The sequence below is a fragment of the Cuculus canorus genome, chromosome 8 (assembly GCF_017976375.1).
Source record: "Cuculus canorus isolate bCucCan1 chromosome 8, bCucCan1.pri, whole genome shotgun sequence".
Classification (NCBI taxonomy): Eukaryota; Metazoa; Chordata; class Aves; order Cuculiformes; family Cuculidae; genus Cuculus; species Cuculus canorus.
Window position 1 is genome coordinate 12,210,095 of NC_071408.1, and position 19,392 is coordinate 12,229,486.

Below are 19,392 nucleotides of genomic sequence, written 5' to 3' on the forward strand. Positions count from 1 at the left end.
GGCCCCAGTCGGCCCCGCCGCTTCCTGCTCCCGCCCCCCCTCGCCGCGGCGATGCGGGCGCGCGTGGGTCGCAGGGCCTGACGGGAAGGGCGCGGCGCGCAGCGGCCTCGCAGTCTCTGCGGGCGGCGGCGGGGGCTGAGGGAGCGCGCGGACATGTCGGGGGCGAGCAGCGCCGGCGAGTGGTGCCTCATGGAGAGCGACCCGGGCGTCTTCACGGAGCTCATCAAGGGCTTCGGTGAGGGGAAATGGGGCAGTGACGGGCCCGGGGCCGCGGGGGCGGAGCGCGGCGGACAGGAGGCGGGGGCTGGGCTCCCGCGTGCTGCACGGGCGCGGTGAAACGAGCGCTGCTCCCGTGACCTTTGCGTGGCTGCCCCGCACGGCGACCCTTCCCGCGGTCCCTCCGGTCACCGGGCGCGCTTGCTTCTGCCCGGGGGTTCGGCGGGCACTGAGGCGGACACAGAGCCCCCTGCAGAGGGGCAGTGCCCGGGCTGTGCTGCGGTGCTGGGCGGAACTAGGGGCCGCTCGGCTGTTAGACTGGCTGCGTGGTTAACAACAGATAAGTTTACGCAGGGTTTTGGCCCAGAGTTACTCTAAGCGAGCTTATATTGAGGTATAGTTTCTATCACATCTCTTTCTCGTAAGTGAAGTCTGGGTATGCTTTTGTGTTTGTACTTAACTGATAGAGTAATTTTCCACATTATAAGAACTTGAACCTTTTGGGCCCTGTCTCGTGCAAATATATTGCTTGAGTGTATTGCTTACAGTATTTTCAGTCAGCTACTGAGGGTCTTTATCTGGAGATCTATGTTTTAAGTTATGCTTGGGTCTAACCGATAGTGTCTTTAAAAAGAGTATTATTTTCAGTTGATCAAAGGAGGTAAGGTGACCAAAAATATGTTCATCTCTCGTGCTTCTTTTTCAAAAGCACCTGTGTTATGAAGAGAGCATCACCATACACAGGAGAAATTCCTGAAGTGAATTCTTTGGATCTGTTTTGTTTGGTTGGTTTTTTTTTTTAGTAAAGGTGCTTTAAAGCCTGTAAATAGGCTTTTCCATAACCCAGACATACAAATCGTAAATGTTACCACAGTTCTTTCATGTGTCTGTCTTACCTGGCTGTGCCCCTTTTAAATGGAATAGCTAAAAAAGCCCATATCTTGTTTCAGGTTGTAGAGGAGCACAAGTTGAAGAAATATGGAGTCTGGAACCAGAGAACTTTGAAAAATTGAAGTAAGGCACTTTTCTAAACTACTTGTGTTTTATTCACTTCTATGCGAAGTCTCTGTAAGAGTGTGTATTAGAGTAGGTGGTTTTGTTGGCATATTTTGAAGGGCGCTGTGTTTTGTTTGTCTCTTCTTCAGTTTACGCTGAAGTTCATATTGGAATTTTGATTTAACTGAGTGTTTGGCAATTCAATTAATTTTTATTAATGACTTGGTACTTAATCTAGCTTTTCTGAGTTTTAAAGGAGATACTAACAGCTAGAATGTGAAAATGGATTTCGAATTATTTTGTCATTGGCTTGCTTTATATTCTTTGACAAACTTATGTTCCTTGCTTTATCACCCTTCTTCCTTATATAACATGATACTGCATCTGTTGCCTTAAATAATGTAATGTAGCTGTGTACTTTTGTGACTTGTTTCTCTTGCAGAACCACTTCCAACAGTTCTGTCCTCGGCAATATTAATTCTTTTATTGTTTTGTCCATGTAGTGTGTTACCAGTGTTCACATACAAGATTTTGAGAGGAAAATGTCATCTAACACAGACCATACTCTATTCCAGTGCAGATCTCCAATGCTTCTTTAATTACTTCTTGGGGAGATGCAGCAGTTAGTACAGAAGATGTAGTTCTAGAATTTTTGTCTGACGGAAGATATTTGAGAAGTGACACTGGAATGGCAGAAATGTTTCTTGAGAAGTGGTATATTTGCTGGCTGCGCTATGTACTTCCTATGCTACTTCGTCAGAACATTACCTACTTTCTTCATAAAGTAACATATCTGCTTTGCTTGCTTGTACTGTAAGATGTGTATCTTTCTAGCCTTGAGTGATGGCCAGCTTCTTTCTGTTACATGCACGTGCATGTACAGTATTGAACTTAAATACTAAAAGATAAAGAATACGATAACACATAGCATTTTTCAAACTCGGTGGACCCACTTTTTAAAAAGGTGTCTCAGACTTTTGGTCAGAACTTAAGAAAAGTTTTGCATGCAATACAGTAGTGCCTTTTTACCTTTTGTAGATAAACTTTTTGTGGTGCCTTCGTGGCGATTACCTTAAATTCAGGTTGATATGATGAAAAGTGTTTGCTTGATTCTAGCTGAAGGTTTTGTAAGAGTTGTTTCCTTTTACTAATAAATTCTTGGTTTATGGAAATACTTAATACAGTGCAACATGCAGTAAAAACTGTGTACTATTCAAGACATGCAGTCTGAAGAGCAAGATACAGTTTTGGAAGCAGAGAAAACTGGATTTCCCTTCCTTCTCATAGGGTTAGTTCAAAGTATGAAACCACTTTTTGAAACCAGTTTCACAAAACGTCCTCTTTTAATTTTATTTATGCCTAAAAGGCTTACCAAAACTTTACTTCCAGCTCTTGTATATGATTGACAAATGTTTTTTTAGCTATTTTTGCAGTACAGATTAACCAGAAAAACAGATCCTGATTTGTGAAAATTACTAAGTACTAATTCAGATTGGAGTTGTTTAGTATATACAGAAGGAAGCCTGAAGTATGTTTTGCCCAATTGAAAGAGCACATGTGATAATTTCAGTGCAAGTTTCCAATATTGAGAAAGAAATAATTAACAGACCTACTGTACCAGCATGCACTTAAATTATAGTAGAGATTTCTGGCTTTGATATTTTTCATTGGTACATGTGATTTTATTTTTTTTTTTCTATCAATTTTAATTTTTAGGCCAGTACATGGGCTAATCTTTCTCTTCAAGTGGCAGCCTGGAGAGGAACCAGCAGGTTCTGTTGTTCAGGATTCCAGACTGGATACAATATTTTTTGCTAAACAGGTAAGGCAATTTCAGTATTTTTCTTACATATGTCATGAAATATAGCTTTTAATGCTGAAAGATAACTAGCTTTTTGTTAACATGTACGTAAAATTTAACATTTTACAAGGTGAAATAACTTCAACAAATTCTGTGAGACTAAGAACTATGCATTGAAAGATGATTAACAAAGCGAACAGGATTAATATGTCAAGTCTGACAAAAATAAGGTGTGGAAGGGTAAAACTATTTGTCAGCCCCTTGGGTATGGAAATAAGTAACTAATCTGTGCAATAAATAGTTACTTGGTAACTGTTCTTAGCAGAACAAGCAAATTATTTTTTTGAAACCACTTTCAACAAATTCTAGGAAGCAATGATTATTTTGGCCAAGTTTTTTCCTTGTGTTCCAACAGTCACAACAAGAAGTGTAACCCTACATGTGTTAATTACAAGGCATTTTTATCAAAGGGCAAATTATTAGCCCTTCTATGAAGACTGACAAACAGACTAGTTGTTGGTTTGGGTTTTTTTTGTTTTATGGGGATGTGTGTTTGGTTTTCACAAATGCAGAAGTGTTCTGTATGTAAATTTCAGAATGTAAAGTCCTCTCTGAGCACTTGTAGCTACAAGCCTAGAAATATGGAAAATGGAAACATTAGGTCTATCTGTAGGTCTTCTCACTACTCTGTACATGTTTCTGGTGTGCAGATAGTAATCTTCAATTTGTTTCTTCTATTGTCGCCGTGCTGTTTTATGCTATTGTAGATCCCTTTATTCCATGATCTTTTAATACTATTTCCTTCGTTCTTACCCTACTGCAGCTCTTTGAGTCCTGCCAAGCAGTGTCCACCATTCTTATGATACGATGATCAACAGTAGTTCTCCAAATGTCTTTCTAGGTTGTTAGGCCTAATAGGCACTGGTTTAGGTTGTGATTTCTACCTAATCAAACACACTCTTAGTGATTGGTAGGCTGTGGCTACAGAATGGCGTTGGTGTGGAAAACATCCTTGACATCGCTCTCAAAGGGCACTTGTGTGCCGGGGGAAATGAATAGGAATCTAAAGGGAGCTTTGTTGAGCCCTAGGTTGGTATCACAGAATGTACATCAGAAAATTTGGATAATGTTCGACTTCCTAACGAACCCAGAAAATTAAAGGCTAGCAATGAAAAGTCATCTTTATTTTGTAGCTTTCTTTGAAGCATTCTTATTTTACTGTTTTCTTAAGTCTGAAATCTCTTTGTGGAGGTGTAGGAACTTTCTAATCTTCCCCCTGCTTCACCTGCTGCCTTTAAAGATGATGTGCTGGGATGACTCTAAGAATTCTCTAATTTCAGCAGAGAAAGCAATTTTGAGAAGTGTTCAGTATTTTAAAATAGTAGTATTTGGTTTTGCTACATGATGGCATGGAATGCATGTGAGCTGACACAGGCAGGAACAACTGCAAACCATGGATGAAATGCAAAGAGTAAAATTATTCCCATTACCTCGTGAACATGGGGATCTTTGAAACAACCCCGGGCACAGAAAATGCAATTAGGAATGCAGGCCTTGGTCCTTCCTAGAAGGAATGAGTGCAAACCTGCTTGGTTTTCCCTGTTTTCTACCATGCTTTGATCTTTCCCAAAGCACAGCAGGAATCTCAAGGATGTTCGCTAGGGTGTCTCTTGAGTTTATCACGGGCCTATGTTATCTAACCACAGAGGTTATACTTGTGAAGCACACAAGACTAATGATTACCATGATTTTAGTTTCTAACACCCCAGCTACAAGTTGCCCAAAGACATTTACAATTCTCCTCACCAATCTTCCACTAATTCCCACATTATGTAAGTTTAAAAAGTAACTTGCAAATAGTTTAAAATTAGGATAGCTTTTTCATGTTGTAGCATTATCTGTTAGTAAGGTGCAGTGGCTTAGCACTTGTAAATATATATATGCTTGTGTTTCAAGTCATTTCGGTTTTGCCCAGATTGAGGTATTGTGACTGAAAAGCTAGTCAACTAGTCACAAAGAAATGAAAATTAAAAGTCAACAGTTAAAGAAGGAAATAGTTTTTGATATTGTGGATTTGATATACCGGTTTCTCATTGGAGGAAGCTAGCCTTAGAGATCCAATTTGACAAGCTACGTTTTGAGGACTGATAGAGTTTTCTGAAGCGAATGGCTGATCTGATGCTTTTCTGTTGATGAGAGCAGGATGTCTTGGTCCTCCTGACCCATCTCATTTCAACTGCATGGTTCTTTTTCTCTCTTGCAATGGCTCAGATGCTAACTGACCTTGCATGAGCCAGTGCAGCTCATCAGCCAGCCGTCTTCTGTAGGTTCTCTGTATTTTCTGTGCTGGTTTCCTGCCATATTATGAGATGTATTTGTTCAGTGAGTCTGTACAGGCCAAAGCTGTTGAAAGGTAAGTGAGAGAGAACCAGAGTTTCGTTGTAGTAGTGTTGAAGTTATTGCAATTCTTGCAACCACAGTCTGTGAATCCTTCTGAGTCACTCAGGAGCACAAGGAAAGACAAGCATTAATGTTAAGTATTTCCACTGTAAAATTGCAACTCCTCCCAGCTGTCATGCAGCTAGGCTTGCATGCCTTTTTAATGTTCTCTGTGCACGGTTTAAGTCCAGTTTTATGGTGGCTTTGAGTTTGGGATTTTGTTACCTTTCAAGGATCTCTTTCAGATGTCAGTGCTTTTTTTTTTTTCCTTAATTACAAACGTAAAGCAATGAGTAAAATAACCATATGTTCATTTGTAGGTTGAAACCCTGGAACAAGTAGATTTGTTTTCTGGATTAGTAACATTTTTGACACTTAAGATTATTGGTCTGCTGATCTTTATCTTCAAAACTGATATGACACCGGAGCCTTAAAAATCTTTAGTCTTTAGCTCTTTCCTTTCCCGTACATTTTCTTCTTTTAAATGTTCCCATCTAGGGAGATCTGGTACAATCAGTTTTACTGCAGAGAAATTTTAAAATGCCATTCTGAATCCTGTATGAGCAAGATTATGACTGTTAATATGTAAGAACAATTTAGTTTGGAAGATAAATTATGCCATTACAGCATGTCTCTGTTTCTGTTCAATTTTAATTAGATGGTCAGTCTTAAATTAGTTTTTTTTCTAAGGGTGAAGCTTTAGTTAGATGTTTTGCTAGGCAGTTTGAGAGCTATAGTCTTTTACATCTTTAAAATTATATTAGGAAACACAATTTTGGTAAGAAGCTTGTGCATGCTCACATTTTACTCATCTATTTTCATAGCAATGCTGTAGTTGAATTCCAAATGACAACTAGATCTTGTTCAAAGTTAAATCACAAGTATGTTGTGGGGAGGGTCAGTTTCAAAGTCTGGCTAATGTGCATGCATATTAAAGGAAATTTTTTTTTATTGGTCACTTTTATGTGCACTCGTGTTAAATTTGGCCTCCCTGTTATGCCTAGGTATGATTTGGTCCTCTATTTGAGGCCACAGAACTCTGGATGATCTTACATACCCTTTGAGCTAGGATACCTAGGCACAATGAGGTGAGTTAAGGATACAGTCTCAACCTTAACTCTGAATTTCCTGATTTCTGTGTTGCTTAAGTAGGCCCTTGTTGTTATTTTTACGCAGTGTGGCTACATGATTGTACCACTCACTGGTACTCAATCTCAGCACTATTTTTAGTAGTTTTATTCTCTGCTAATCACTGCAGAAGTGAAAATGTCTCTTGACAAAAAAAGAATGCCATTGTTGCAGACTTATGTACTATTTTTTTTATTTTAATAGCCTCTTCAGATTACTGAAGTATTGGTGTAGTGTCTTTGGTTTGTGCCATGGTTTTATTTTATGCTGCATTATGGTGATAGAATATTAAAATTGTGATAATAACATTAATGTCACTAATTTGGAATAAAATCTACATACCTTCAGAAGGAGGATCTTCTAAATGCGACTGTTAATATAGTAGCGAAACACTGGTCTTCAGTTATATTTGTGCCACTAATGGAAGCATGTTATGTGGGGCAGTGTTTAAGAGTCCCAATACTTCAGTTGATTTCAAAGTAAAATTTTTGAAATTTTCAGTTTCGGTAACATTAAGATAGACCAGATATCTGTGCTAAAGCTAAACTTGGGATAACAGATAACTGAAGTAAAATCAACATGTAACATATCTAATAGAAGTCGGAAAGAGATTTTTCAGTAACTGAATGTAACTTGTAGGAAGATTATATCTTTGTCCTGAGCAATGAAAATAAATAAAATTAGATAGAAAAAGTTTTGGAACTTTGTCCTAATGCTGAATTTTTTCATGTTGAACTTTGTAAAGCCAGCTGTTGTGTAACATTGAGATACTTAGTAAGGCAACCCCAGAGGTTTGTTTACTGGTTATGCTACACATTGCTACACAGGATTGGCCACAGCTTTTTGGAAAACAAAATACATAATCCAGCAGATAGAGGATACAAGTCAAGACTTAATGCTTCAGCCTTACGTTGATCCAGGGACTCAGACTTGATCCTTGGGGAAAGGTGCATGCTCATGAAATTACACATCTTAATTGGAGTATGTCAGAGTAGCCTATTCAGCTGGTTCCTTTGTTTGTTTTAAGGTAACCTAAGCTTCACTTAGTGATAGGGTGATCTTCTCAGTTATTTTGAGATCATCTCACCAATGTGCATATTTATATTTGTATATTATTATTTTATTTTAAAATTACTAAATATACCATGTAGCTTTGGAAAGATAGTCATTCCAATACAGGTATCTGCTGTAGGTTGGCGTCCTGAATATTGATCAATCGAATAGCTCACCAGGACTTCCTATACAGAAATAGGTAAATTTTGGGATTTCGGGAGAAATAGAGAAAATCCTCTTAAGTTTATTCAAGTCAAAATAAAAATATTTACAGGACAACCCCCATATATTCTCATGGGATCTAAATGCGGACAATGTTTTCTGCCAACGCTAAGAAACCTTAAGTAAGAGACACATTGGAAATTAGTGTCCTGACCAGTTTCTCTTTCAAAGGACTGGCTAGCATGTGCACATAGGAGTGCTGGACTGGCTGTGTGCATTGATAGGATGCTGTGCCTGTGTCACAAATAAACCTTCCACTCGTCTATGTTTGGTGCAACAGTCACCTTCTTCTCACTCTGTCCTCTTCATCCTCCCGTGAGCCACCTCTCCTTCTCCCATCTTGGTACTTCTCTCATGTCAGCTAGGTCCAGGAACACACTATCTATTTACATGTCAACTGCACTTCCTTCTGTTCCTCTGCTACAGGACTATTCTTGTTGCCTTTTCCTTACCTCCTGCTTCTCGCTCTCTGAAGAGATTTTGTAGTGCAGTAATGTATTTCCATTTCAGCAGCTGGAGGCCACTGGTCTAAGATTTGCATCTGTGGCAAACTGTTTTCTTGCAGTAATACGTGGTTTAGCCTGATCCTTATACACTTAAACAGACTCCTCTCGTACTGCAGTTGGAGTACAAAAATATATTTATGCTGAAAGGCACGTATTTGGTGAGACCACAAATTCCCTATTCAGTTTATTTCTCCTGGTTTTGCTGTTTTTTAAAGCTCCTGTATCTAGCTAGTCCAAACAGTTTCTTTGTTGATCTTTCTTCTAGGCACAAAAATCTCTTAATTTCCCTTCTCTTTTTTGAAGCTATTATTTGGTTTAACAGTCTGACAGAGAAACTGGTTGTGCCATCTTGATTTTTCAGTCAAAATTGTTACCACTTAGTGCTGTCTCTTCCTATAATGTCCTGTATTAGTTATCATTTAACAAGTGCAGTTTGCTGTAGTGACCCTCCCTTCATTCTAGTAGCGCTGTTCAAATAGTTCTACACCACAGGTGTCTACCTTCTTCCTCTTTTTTATCAGTTTAATTACAACACATGTAACACTGCTTCAGGTTAACTTGTTCTAATCCACTTAGGATTTTCCTGCTTCCATCTTAGCACTCCTCTTAAAACTGTCTCTGGTACCATTTTCTAGTCATATCTTGGAGAATCTTCAGTTCTTGTTTTTTTTTTCCTGAAAAAGTTATAGTAGTAATTGTCTTGAATTATGTCATTCTAGTAGTCTCTTGTTTTTAATTTTTCTGCTGCTATTCATTATTTCACTGCCCTTGATGGTTTTTTTTTCTTGTATGTCCTCTTTTTTTTTTTTGTAGTTGTGTGAACTCCAGCTTGCATACCTCCAGTTTGTTTAATTTGACTTCAGTTGCTGTAATCTGTTCTGTGTGTGTAGTTGATTCCTTCAATTACCATTTTGGTCAACTAGATTGAATTCTTAAATTAAGAAGTGCTTTATTATTTCTTTATCACGTGCACTTTACAGACATATAATCTGAAATGAGAACTCTCTGAAGTATTCAAAATAAATATATCGTGACTTATAGTACTAACCTAGTAGGCTCTTTTTGTTAGTTAGAGACTAGCTTTGATTATAAAACGGCTTGGTTATTTTTTTTTTTCTCCTTTCTTGTTGGAAGTGGTTTCACATGCACAGCCCTGAACTAATTGTCATTTTTAATACAAAATCAACATTCTTTCTGCCAGTCCTGAGGTTTAAGTAGCATTAGTTGTAATTAACTAGCATTAATTAAGTAGCATTAATTGTAAAATAGTCTCATAGACTGAAGGTCATCATTTTTCCTAGCCTGTAGCTCATTGAGAAATACTGTTTATCTGAAATCTCTCTTGTATTATGGCCCTAAACCATTTGATTAATTTGTGCTTTTTAATTAATCTCAGATTATATTTAATAATTCTTGTAGTATCTCTCTTTCTTTAAATACTGTATTTTGATTTTAGTATTACTAAGCAACATTTAAATCATGGCTGTAATATGAAAGGGTTTGTTTATCTTTTCTAAAAATTGAATATTTAAGACTTAAATCTAACGAACAGTGTTGCACAAACTAGTGATTTAAATGTTAGGTTGGAAAGGATAGGTAAATATACCTATAGGTATATATAGGTGAATTAAGAAACAAGTGAAAAATCTAAAATTTTGTATGGCAAACCATATTTTAAAAAATCTGAACTCCTTGGAACACATCTAAATTTTATTATTTTATCCCTGGACGTTTTTTTAAATTGAAAACGTCCAATGCAACCTTTTCATAAAAAATTCTACGTCCCATAATGTGCTTTATTACTCTAAATTAATATTTTTTTCTAAGCTCCTGCTGTTGGTTGGAGTTCTGGTTGCTTGAAGGACATTCTCTTTGAGTGGGTTGACTTTTTTTTTTAAGACCGTAGATTAATATAACATAATTCATGCAGCTTGCTTTGAATAGTACTTTTGTTTTTCCACTGAGATCAAAGGATTCTTATATTTCTTCTGTGTTCGTTATTAATCGCTTTAGGGAGGTGGTGAGGCAGTAGAATGACAGTTTCTAAGTAGAGATGTGAAATATCAGTTTTATCAATGACTTGTATATGACAGCCGTCCAGCGTTCATTTTACTAGTCTCCTACAGCAAAGACTTTTGTTGCTACTTGGACTAGTTTTGCTGCCTGTTGTAGAGTAAGTCTATGATGTGACTCAGCATAGATAATGTGTTTGTAATGAAAACTGTTGACCAGCTTCAGTTAAGTTTTTATTACAGGTCCTGAAAAAATTCTCAATGCTTTTTTCTAGGTAATTAATAATGCTTGTGCTACTCAAGCCATAGTAAGTGTGCTGTTAAATTGTGCTCATCAAGATATCCATCTAGGAGAGACTTTGTCAGAATTTAAGGAATTTTCTCAAAGTTTTGATGCTGCGGTAAGTGCCTGCTGTTTACTGTATTTTTAGTATTATTGTGTTATGTTCATGTTGGCTTACAATTTCATTTTATTATTTAATTACAGATGAAAGGTTTGGCACTAAGCAACTCAGAAGTGATTCGGCAAGTTCACAACAGTTTTGCCAGGTAATGCATGTTTCAAATAAAGGCAAAATTTCACCAAATTTTTTTTAATCTCAGATTTTTTTAACGTTTTCTTTGCAGACAACAGATGTTTGAATTTGATGCGAAGTCTTCAGCAAAAGAAGAAGATGCATTTCACTTTGTAAGCTATGTTCCTGTTAATGGAAGGCTATATGAACTAGATGGCCTAAGGGAAGGACCAATTGATTTAGGTAATTTTTTGTGATTTTTCTCAACATCCTTAATTTTAACAGTAGCTTATTGCATCAGATTGCTATGTTATAGGACCAAACAAAGTTATTTATTAAAATAATGTACATCTTTAAAACTTTCTTCATGTGCTATTCAGGCTTGTAGTTCTTTGCTATCATTTTTATTGTTTTATTTTTGTTGATCTGAAAATGCAGTTTTCTTCCTGGTTTCTCTAGGTTTCCAATTCTCTCTCCTTTCATTCAGTAATCAAATAAACAGGCTATGCAATTTAATGAGTTTCTAATACATTAATAGTTTTGTTGCAAGAAAAGTTTACATAACCCACTCCTTGTGGGTGTTTACAGATCTTCACTGGAATAGGCTGCCCATGGAGATGATTGAGTCACCATCCCTGGAGGTCTTTAAAAGACAGGTAGATTAAGTGCTCAGGGATATGGACGCGTACGGTTGGGCCTTTTCCAATCAAACAGTTCTGTGATTCTTACTTACGGAAATATACTGTTGTTCTGAGCTGTCTCTGACAAAATCTGGTAAAACTGTGTAATATTTTTGGCTTTCCTTACTGATAGCCTGCAATTCTTTCACTGATATTTCTCCCCATGTCTTCGTTTTTGTGATATTGTCACCCAAGACAATCTCTGTCATGTTTTCGAAGCTTTTTTTCCCAGACTGATTATAAACTATGTATTTATTTTGTTGTTTTTCTTCAGTGGGGCATGTATACAGCCAACTCCATACACTTTTTATAGATTATCTGCGTGGTGTTTCCACACTGTCCTCTTCTTAGATAGCATGGAATTTCCCAGTGGTTTAAAAAAGAATAGCTAAAAGGGCGTAGTTCTAGTCTCAGTAAGACTTGTTCCCGGTTTGTGTCTCGTAATCTTTCTTAACTTGCGTGTGTGCCATTTTGTCTTCAAAAGCTCGTGCCTATCAGGTGTCTGCACTTTCTTTTGACTCTGATGTAATGTTACACACTCCATTTCCAAAGTGTTTTCCCAGTTTTCTTGGCAGTTGTATTTATTTTAGGCTGAATAATGGCTTACTGCTAGATCTCATCTTCAGTCTGGCGAGACTATACAGTCTGCAGACCTAGCAGTAACATAACTTTTATGGTCACAAGATCATGAGTCTCTGAGTATGTGTTAAGGTCTCAAAATTGTCTGCAGTTGCCAAGGAAAAACTTGTTACATGTTCTGAAGTTGATGCATAAGCCTTAAGTGTACAAATCTTGAATTTTCAATTAATTTTGCAAAGGAGGTTACTTTTTGTTTGTTTTGTTTTCTAGGTGCATGCAATCAAGATGACTGGATAAGTGCTGTACGGCCTGTCATTGAGAAACGTATACAAAAGTAAATGGTCATGATGCTTTTAGAAGATAGATATATGTTTAAAGATTCTTTAATTTTAATATCTTTCAATTGAAGACTTTCAGCTGAACTTCTAAGGAATGATGCTTATGCATTATTTTTTGCGCATCTCTTGGCTTCCCAACTTATTACCTAATATGACCCAAATGTGATATTAGATTAAGTCTCAAACACTCTATATTCCTGTATGATTAATCAAAGCAGGTATCAGTCTAGTGAAGAGGGATACTCTGAAAAAGGATGAGCAAGATTATTAACTCCATTAAAAAAGCTCTGGGCCTTTGTGAGTGAAAATGGAGTGCTATTACCATATATATGAAGTTTGGGTGTGCACTTAAAAATATCAAAAAAAATAACTCTATCTGTACAGGTAGTATTTACAGAGAATAAGATTTCCTTAGGTATGTGGCTTGTTTTAGAAATTCAAGCTAGAGAAACATACTTTAGAAGCTTTCCTACTTCTTAGCTCTGCTACCGAGCTGCAGGCCTGAACATAGCAATATAATTCAATTTTTATGTAATTTTTAGAAAATAATTTTCATAGTCTTTCACTTGTAGACTTCTGTTTGATAAGGAAAATATTGCTACCAAGTCACATTTGGAGAATTTAAACTCTGAAAGCCCTTCTAGTCTAATTGTTGAATGTACTTTTCACATTGTATTAAGACTTTAACATTTTCTAACAAGTAACAGTAAAAAAGTAAAAACAGTTGTGTGCAGCAGTCCTGTGCAAATTTTGTCAACTATATCATGCCTTGTTTTATTTTTTGGATGATTTCAGTACTTATATTTTGTGGCCACAGGCAGAAAGAATAATATCTTGAGAGAGGAGATTATTGGGAGTTATATGCTGAATACTGCTCATCTGAGGTCTGATTTTATTTCGTGGCAAGATTAGATCTATAGTAAAACTTAATATAATAGAGCTATTTAGATTTTTTTTTTTCCACAGAATGCGTTCCTTTATAATGAATTCATGGAGGAGGTTTTTGAGTTGTTGGATTTTTTTTTGCTTTGTTCCTCTTTTAGATACAGTGAAGGAGAGATAAGATTTAACTTGATGGCCATTGTATCTGACAGAAAGATGATATACGAGCAAAAGATTGCAGAATTACAGCAGCAACTTGCAGAGGTAGGCTGTGGTATTTAAGTTACTGGAGTGGTTCTCTGATAATGGTTCTGTCTTCAGTTTATTATTCACCTCTTTCTTTCCTTTCTTCAAATGGAGTATCGCTAAAAATAGCAGGGAAGGATTATTGTGTGCACAGTGCAATGCCTTGTGGATGCACTGATGTAGTAGCTCTGGTTAGTTCTGAGCAAGCCAGTTTGAGCACTTGCTACAGTGTGACAGTATCATTGCTGCTGTCTGTTGTGACTAATTTGCTGTGGTAGTGGAGGTTGACTTTTCATAGCACCTGAGCTAATCTGCATGTAACTAACTGCAGAAATTCCTTGAATGTTCCTAAATTTTTCTGTCATAGAAGTGCTCTTAAGACTTACTTTAATTTTTTAAAAAATCTAAAAATAAATGCAATATTGTCGCCCATTTACCTTTTTCTGTTTTGTGGAAGGAGGAGCCTATGGACACAGATCAAAGTAGTAACATGTTAAGTTCCATACAATCAGAAGTTGCAAAATACCAGATGTTAATTGAAGAAGAGAACCAAAAATTAAAAAGATATAAGGTATTTGGCTTTTGCTTTTCTGGTGAAACTGCTTTTGGAGAAGTTCTTGTAAGAGAAAGCTAGCTTTTATATCTATGGGAGGCTGTTGCAATTTATCTGTAGGAGTTGGGTGGGTACTAGAGAGTGTTATGTAATTTTGTGTTACTTTCCTAAATTTAGAGGTTAATTACCAATTTGCTTTCTTTTACAATAAGGCTTATGAGTTGTAATGATATCTGTAGCTACCTTTGTTTTGCCACTCTTTTGTGTCTTTCTTACTTTAGAATTCATTGTGCTTAAAGATATTTTATAACTCCTACAAAGAAATGGCTTTAATGTGTCCCAGACCTTTTGTTGCTGGAGTTGCTAATTGCTCTGTGTAACACACACACACACACTGTTAGTACCTTCCAATATGTAACAGCAGCTTCTTACTAAGTAGGACTTGTTTGTTTACACTAGAGGGTCTTCCATGTCTTAGTGTAACTCTTTTCTACACAGCATTCACATAAGCTCTTCCAGCTCTCCTTGTTGGTAATGAAGAATATTGGTGCATCAGTCAATAATGAAGGCTAATCAGGAGACTCTGAACTTTCATGTATAGATTCATTCTGGTTTTGCTGGTACATCTGCTAATCTGACATATGGGTACTTGCGTAGCTTTTAGTGAAGAAGCTTCCCCACCACACTTGAATTGTTCTTTTGTTATAGTTTGCCTGCTATTGTTTCCTCTGTGGGAAGCAGTAGAGACATAATTGGCACGTTCTGCATTTTCCTAAATAAGTACTTTATCTGTGTGTGCACTGAAAGTGTATCTTTCTTTGAAATGACGTGATATTAATGAAAATGAAATGTGGGAAAGTTTCTCCGAGCTGTATCTCTTGCAAGATTTCTGATAAATTCGTAGTAAATAAAAATGTTCTGTGGGGTGCGGATGGGACAGCTGAAAAGCTGAGTAACCAAAGTGGGTTTTTGCTTTTTTTTTTTTTTTTAAATCACTTAACCTGTTTGAGGGGGGTGTAGAAAGTGGCTAGATTAAAAATAAGCTTTAAAATTAAAGTTGTATATATTAAAGGATAAAGAAATGAAATAACTACTTTTCTCTAGATTTTGTAGTTCTTCACTAAAAGTGGAACAAATATTTTTCACCAGTTTCTAGAAGGTACAGACCAAGACCTCAGTAATTATAATGATAATTTCAGATATATTTCTGTAGTACATGTGTTAAGTTAAAATGTTATTGTCATGTTTTTAAAGCAGTGTCATTGCTTTGTGTTCCACAACATCAGGATGCAATTCCAGAAACTATAAAAAAAAAAAAATAAATCGAAGTGTGTGCTGTATAAAGCATGGGAGAAAGCAAACAAATGAAACCAAGGGGCAAAAAACCTTCAAGTTCCTAGTTGTATGTGGAAATACTATGGAAACTACTTAACAGTCCACTTTTTTTATGTTAGGATATCTGCTTGGGTTCTATGGAGGTCATTCCTCTCAGTTGAAAAACTAAACAATTTCCTACCTTTCTGAAGGACTGAACCATTGTAGAAGTTCCAGAGTATGTAATATAACAAAAATAGTTTTGTTTTTGCGTTGCCTGGGTATTTACAGTCTTCAGCCTAGGCTAAGGCCACAAGTATGGAAGGGACTGTAAAAATACATAGGTTTAACTGCAGTTTAAGTTGAGGGAAGAATAAGTAAGTAGTTTAGGTAACAGTACTTCACAGTGTTACAGCTGTAGCTAAACAATATAACCAACTTAATTGTTGAAGGGGTTTCAGCTAGTGTGACAGAAGACCACCGAGAGAATTTGTGCCTTAAGCAGTAAAGTCATCTGGCATGTACTTTCTCACCACATGCTCAGAATTTTATTGCTTCAACTTTCTTTTTAGCTGGTTGAAATTTAAAAAAACTCCAGCTCTTGGTGAGGGGAGACAATGATGGGGATGGAAAAATTCCTGTATAGCCATATAGTAATTTTGTTGATGCTTTTAATTTACTTTTAGATTGAAAATATTAGAAGAAAACATAACTACCTGCCTTTCATCATGGAACTATTAAAAACACTAGCAGAGCACCAACAGTTAATACCATTAGTAGAAAAAGTGAGTATTTATTACCTGATTTTTAAGAAACAATCTAATATTAGTCTAATTCCTCAAACTTGCTACTGAAATTAAAAATGCAGTCAAATATCTTGAAAGCATAGATGGCATGGGTAGATTTATTTAAACTGCTACATACAAACACGTTGCTGGTTTACCTGATGGTTGTTTGCAGTTCTCAAGAGGTGCAATTCCAGTGGAGACAGGAGATAGTGAAGCCAACAAGCTTTGCCCTGTTATGCAAACTGTCTCTTCCCTTTCGGAAGCCAAACAAATTTTTCTTATGCTAATATCGGAAGAGACAATTTGGAATCAGCTAAATGATCACATCATAGGCCAAGTTGCTACAACACAGGAGACGTGACTGGGGCTTTTCTACGTGGGAAGTAAAAAGTCTTATTAAAATGTAACGTGTAGCTCCAGCAAGCATGTAGTAGAGTTCCCTCTTGATACCCCTTTTTGAACTGAATGCTAGTTAAATGTATATATACAATGATGTGTATGTAGAAGTGATCGCTCTTGCCAGCCTGGGCTCTTAGTACTCGGTTTTGCTGATTTATCTCACTGTCAACACTAGATGGCAACCTTTGCACAGAGGTTTTGGTAATTTGGGTAGCTTGACTTTTTTTGTCTTTTTCACTCATTTCTTTCCCCTTTTTAAAGTGTCTAGTTATTAACGTTGATTTATTAATAAGGTTTGTATGAACTTTTGTTTATTAAAGTGTCTGTCACTTTGGCAAGGTTATAGAACTGTATGACTAGTCAAGTACTTGAATTGTACTAAGATCAGCACTGACTTGCGTATGTACTCATGTGCTTTTAACAGTATTACCAATTTTGAACTTACACTGAGAAAGGACCTTTATATTACATTAACAAGAGCTAAATATTATGTAATGAGTATACTCTTTAGCTGAATTTACTTCGTAAAGTATGTTTGCAGACCAGTAATTCATAAGACAGTAACTTTTTGATTCAGTTTTTAATGTTTTCCTTCTTTGGATAACCGTGGAGTTTTAATCCAGTTTCATGTTAATAGGAGTTATAAATAGTACCATCAAGCTTCATTTACAAGTAAATCTGAAGTGGACCTGAGTGGCTGGTAATGACAAATCTTCATTCTAAATCACTGAATTAGATCCAGTTCTGCTTAATAGTAACTGGTAACAAGCACCAGTCCAGTTTAGAATGATCAAATATTCTGAAAGACAGTTGGCTAGTATTGCCTCTGAATTACATCCTCTTCTTGCCTAATCTGTTTTCACTAAATTCATAAGAAAAAATGCTAGTCCCTTGTCTTGGTTTGAACCATGTATCAATTGATATGTTACATGAGAATCTATTTGCAAATATCTTGGTGGGAACTCTTGTGGAGTTTTTTTCCATTCTGCTCTTTTGAAATATCTAGAATACTAAAATCTTAGTTGCTTCAGAGTTTCATTTGTGATATTCAGTATATCTGAATGTGTTTTCTTGTGGCATCAGATGTTTTCATTAGGAAGAGTTATTTATATGTTAAATAAAATGAATTTGGAGGTATGATAAGTGAAGGTTAAATTATGTTTTAAGAACAGTGGATTTTTTCACTTCTACTTTTCCCCTATGGAAATTACTTAAGATTATAGTTTCTTTTATAGTTTAAATACAAACTTATATCTGTTCTTGAAAGGCTTTACATATGAACATAGTAAAATAGTAGTAGGATACTTCTGAAGAGCCTAAATTTACATTTAATGTCTTTCTGCTGCATATTATTTTGCAAGTTCAAAAATGTAATGTTCAGAGTTCCAGAAAGATCTTTGTCTCATCAGAGATTAGCATAATCTCCCTTTTTGTTTTCTAGGCAAAAGAAAAACAGAATGCCAAGAAAGTTCAAGAGGCCAAGTGAAGATGACTTTGCAAAATACATACAACTGTGTGCTTCTGAAACTTATTTTCATGACAACAAATAAAACTTTTCATAAACTTTAAATTTTGTCCAGTGCATGTTTGACAATTGTAACAGTTTGTCTTGTACTGTATGCACGGGTCTAGTTTTATTCCTTCCCCTACATCTTGTGCATGTAGTACTGCTAAGTAATATTTAGGTTCTCTTCGTCAAATTCAGTGTTTAATATTCTAACTGATTTATGAAAGCTTGGGAAGTGGACCTAAAAATGTGCAAGGAAAATGTAGCCATTTTGTCCCACTTGAATATGTCATGATACAAATGCCAGAGTTTAAGTATAAGCATAAGCCTTCTTTGCTCATCCCTACTAACATTTTGTAATACTATAGGATTGTTCAGTGACATGCCCTCTGTTTTTGTTTTTATGAAGTATGTCTTAATTTTTTTACAAAATTCAAAAGTATGAATTTAGCTGTAGAAACATTTGCAAAGACCAATGTATAATCTCAAAAGATCTGCATTGCTTTAGTAGAAAAGAAAATAAATATTCCCATTTTTATTTTGGCAAACTTTCTTCTGTGGTATTTCGTTATTGGTTAAGATCATTAGTCTATGTACTGGAGGTTGTCAGCCGTGTGACTTTCAGTACTATGCCTTCTAAATCAGAGTTAGATGGCATGCTCGTTTTGGGGATTCAGTGTTCTTGTGTATAAGGTAGGACTGTTCTAGAGTAGAGTAAATTCTAGTCGTTAAAGTAATGCTTTTTAATTGACCTCAGCAGGCTTGTGTCATAAAAATACATTTAGGGATTTCTTTGAAACCCCGATATGAAACAAATTATCTTTTGGTGTTTCATATATATTGATAGGATAAAATTTTGGTGAAATAAGTAAAACATACAATGTGTTCTCCTACTGCTGGAAGGATCCACTTGAGTCCTTGCTGTGACTTGGAAGAGTAAGATCTCTTTCAGTAAATGTGTGCGAGTTTCCTACTTAAGTAATTCACTGCAGCAATGTTGTTCAGGAGAAAAGAAAGACTTGTCTGCTGTAAGAGGCATTTCTGATCTTAAAATTATACTCTGAACTCAATTTTAACCTGTCGAAAAGATTTGTCTGTCTGTCTTTTTAAGTTGTAACCTGATGATTTCTGCTGCACCCTGACATTCTTAGAGAATTTTGATACTTTCTACAATAAATCTTTGCTATTCCATAATAGATGTCAACCTAAATTCTACCA

At 36.3% G+C, this 19,392-nt stretch overlaps 1 protein-coding gene across 1 annotated transcript; it reads left to right on the forward strand.

The window, feature by feature from the left end:
• The first annotated feature begins 5 nt into the window (after positions 1–5).
• Positions 6–18,952, forward strand: UCHL5 (ubiquitin C-terminal hydrolase L5). Its single transcript, XM_009555812.2, has 11 exons — positions 6–235; positions 1,167–1,230; positions 2,929–3,034; positions 10,649–10,774; positions 10,861–10,922; positions 11,001–11,131; positions 12,418–12,481; positions 13,529–13,631; positions 14,071–14,184; positions 16,167–16,265; positions 18,109–18,952. The coding sequence occupies exons 1-11, from the start codon at positions 154–156 to the stop codon at positions 18,151–18,153; spliced, it is 996 nt and encodes a 331-aa protein (XP_009554107.2). The 5' UTR covers positions 6–153; the 3' UTR covers positions 18,154–18,952.
• Positions 18,953–19,392: the final 440 nt, after the last annotated feature.

Excerpts from the sequence above, each read along its gene's own strand:
- UCHL5 (XM_009555812.2), top strand. The coding sequence starts at position 154 with ATGTCGGGGGCGAGCAGCGCCGGCGAGTGGTGCCTCATGGAGAGCGAC. Across the intron at positions 10,775-10,860 it reads CTCAAAGTTTTGATGCTGCG|ATGAAAGGTTTGGCACTAAG; the intron begins GTAAGTGCCTGC and ends ATTTAATTACAG. Across the intron at positions 11,132-12,417 it reads GGAAGGACCAATTGATTTAG|GTGCATGCAATCAAGATGAC; the intron begins GTAATTTTTTGT and ends TTTGTTTTCTAG.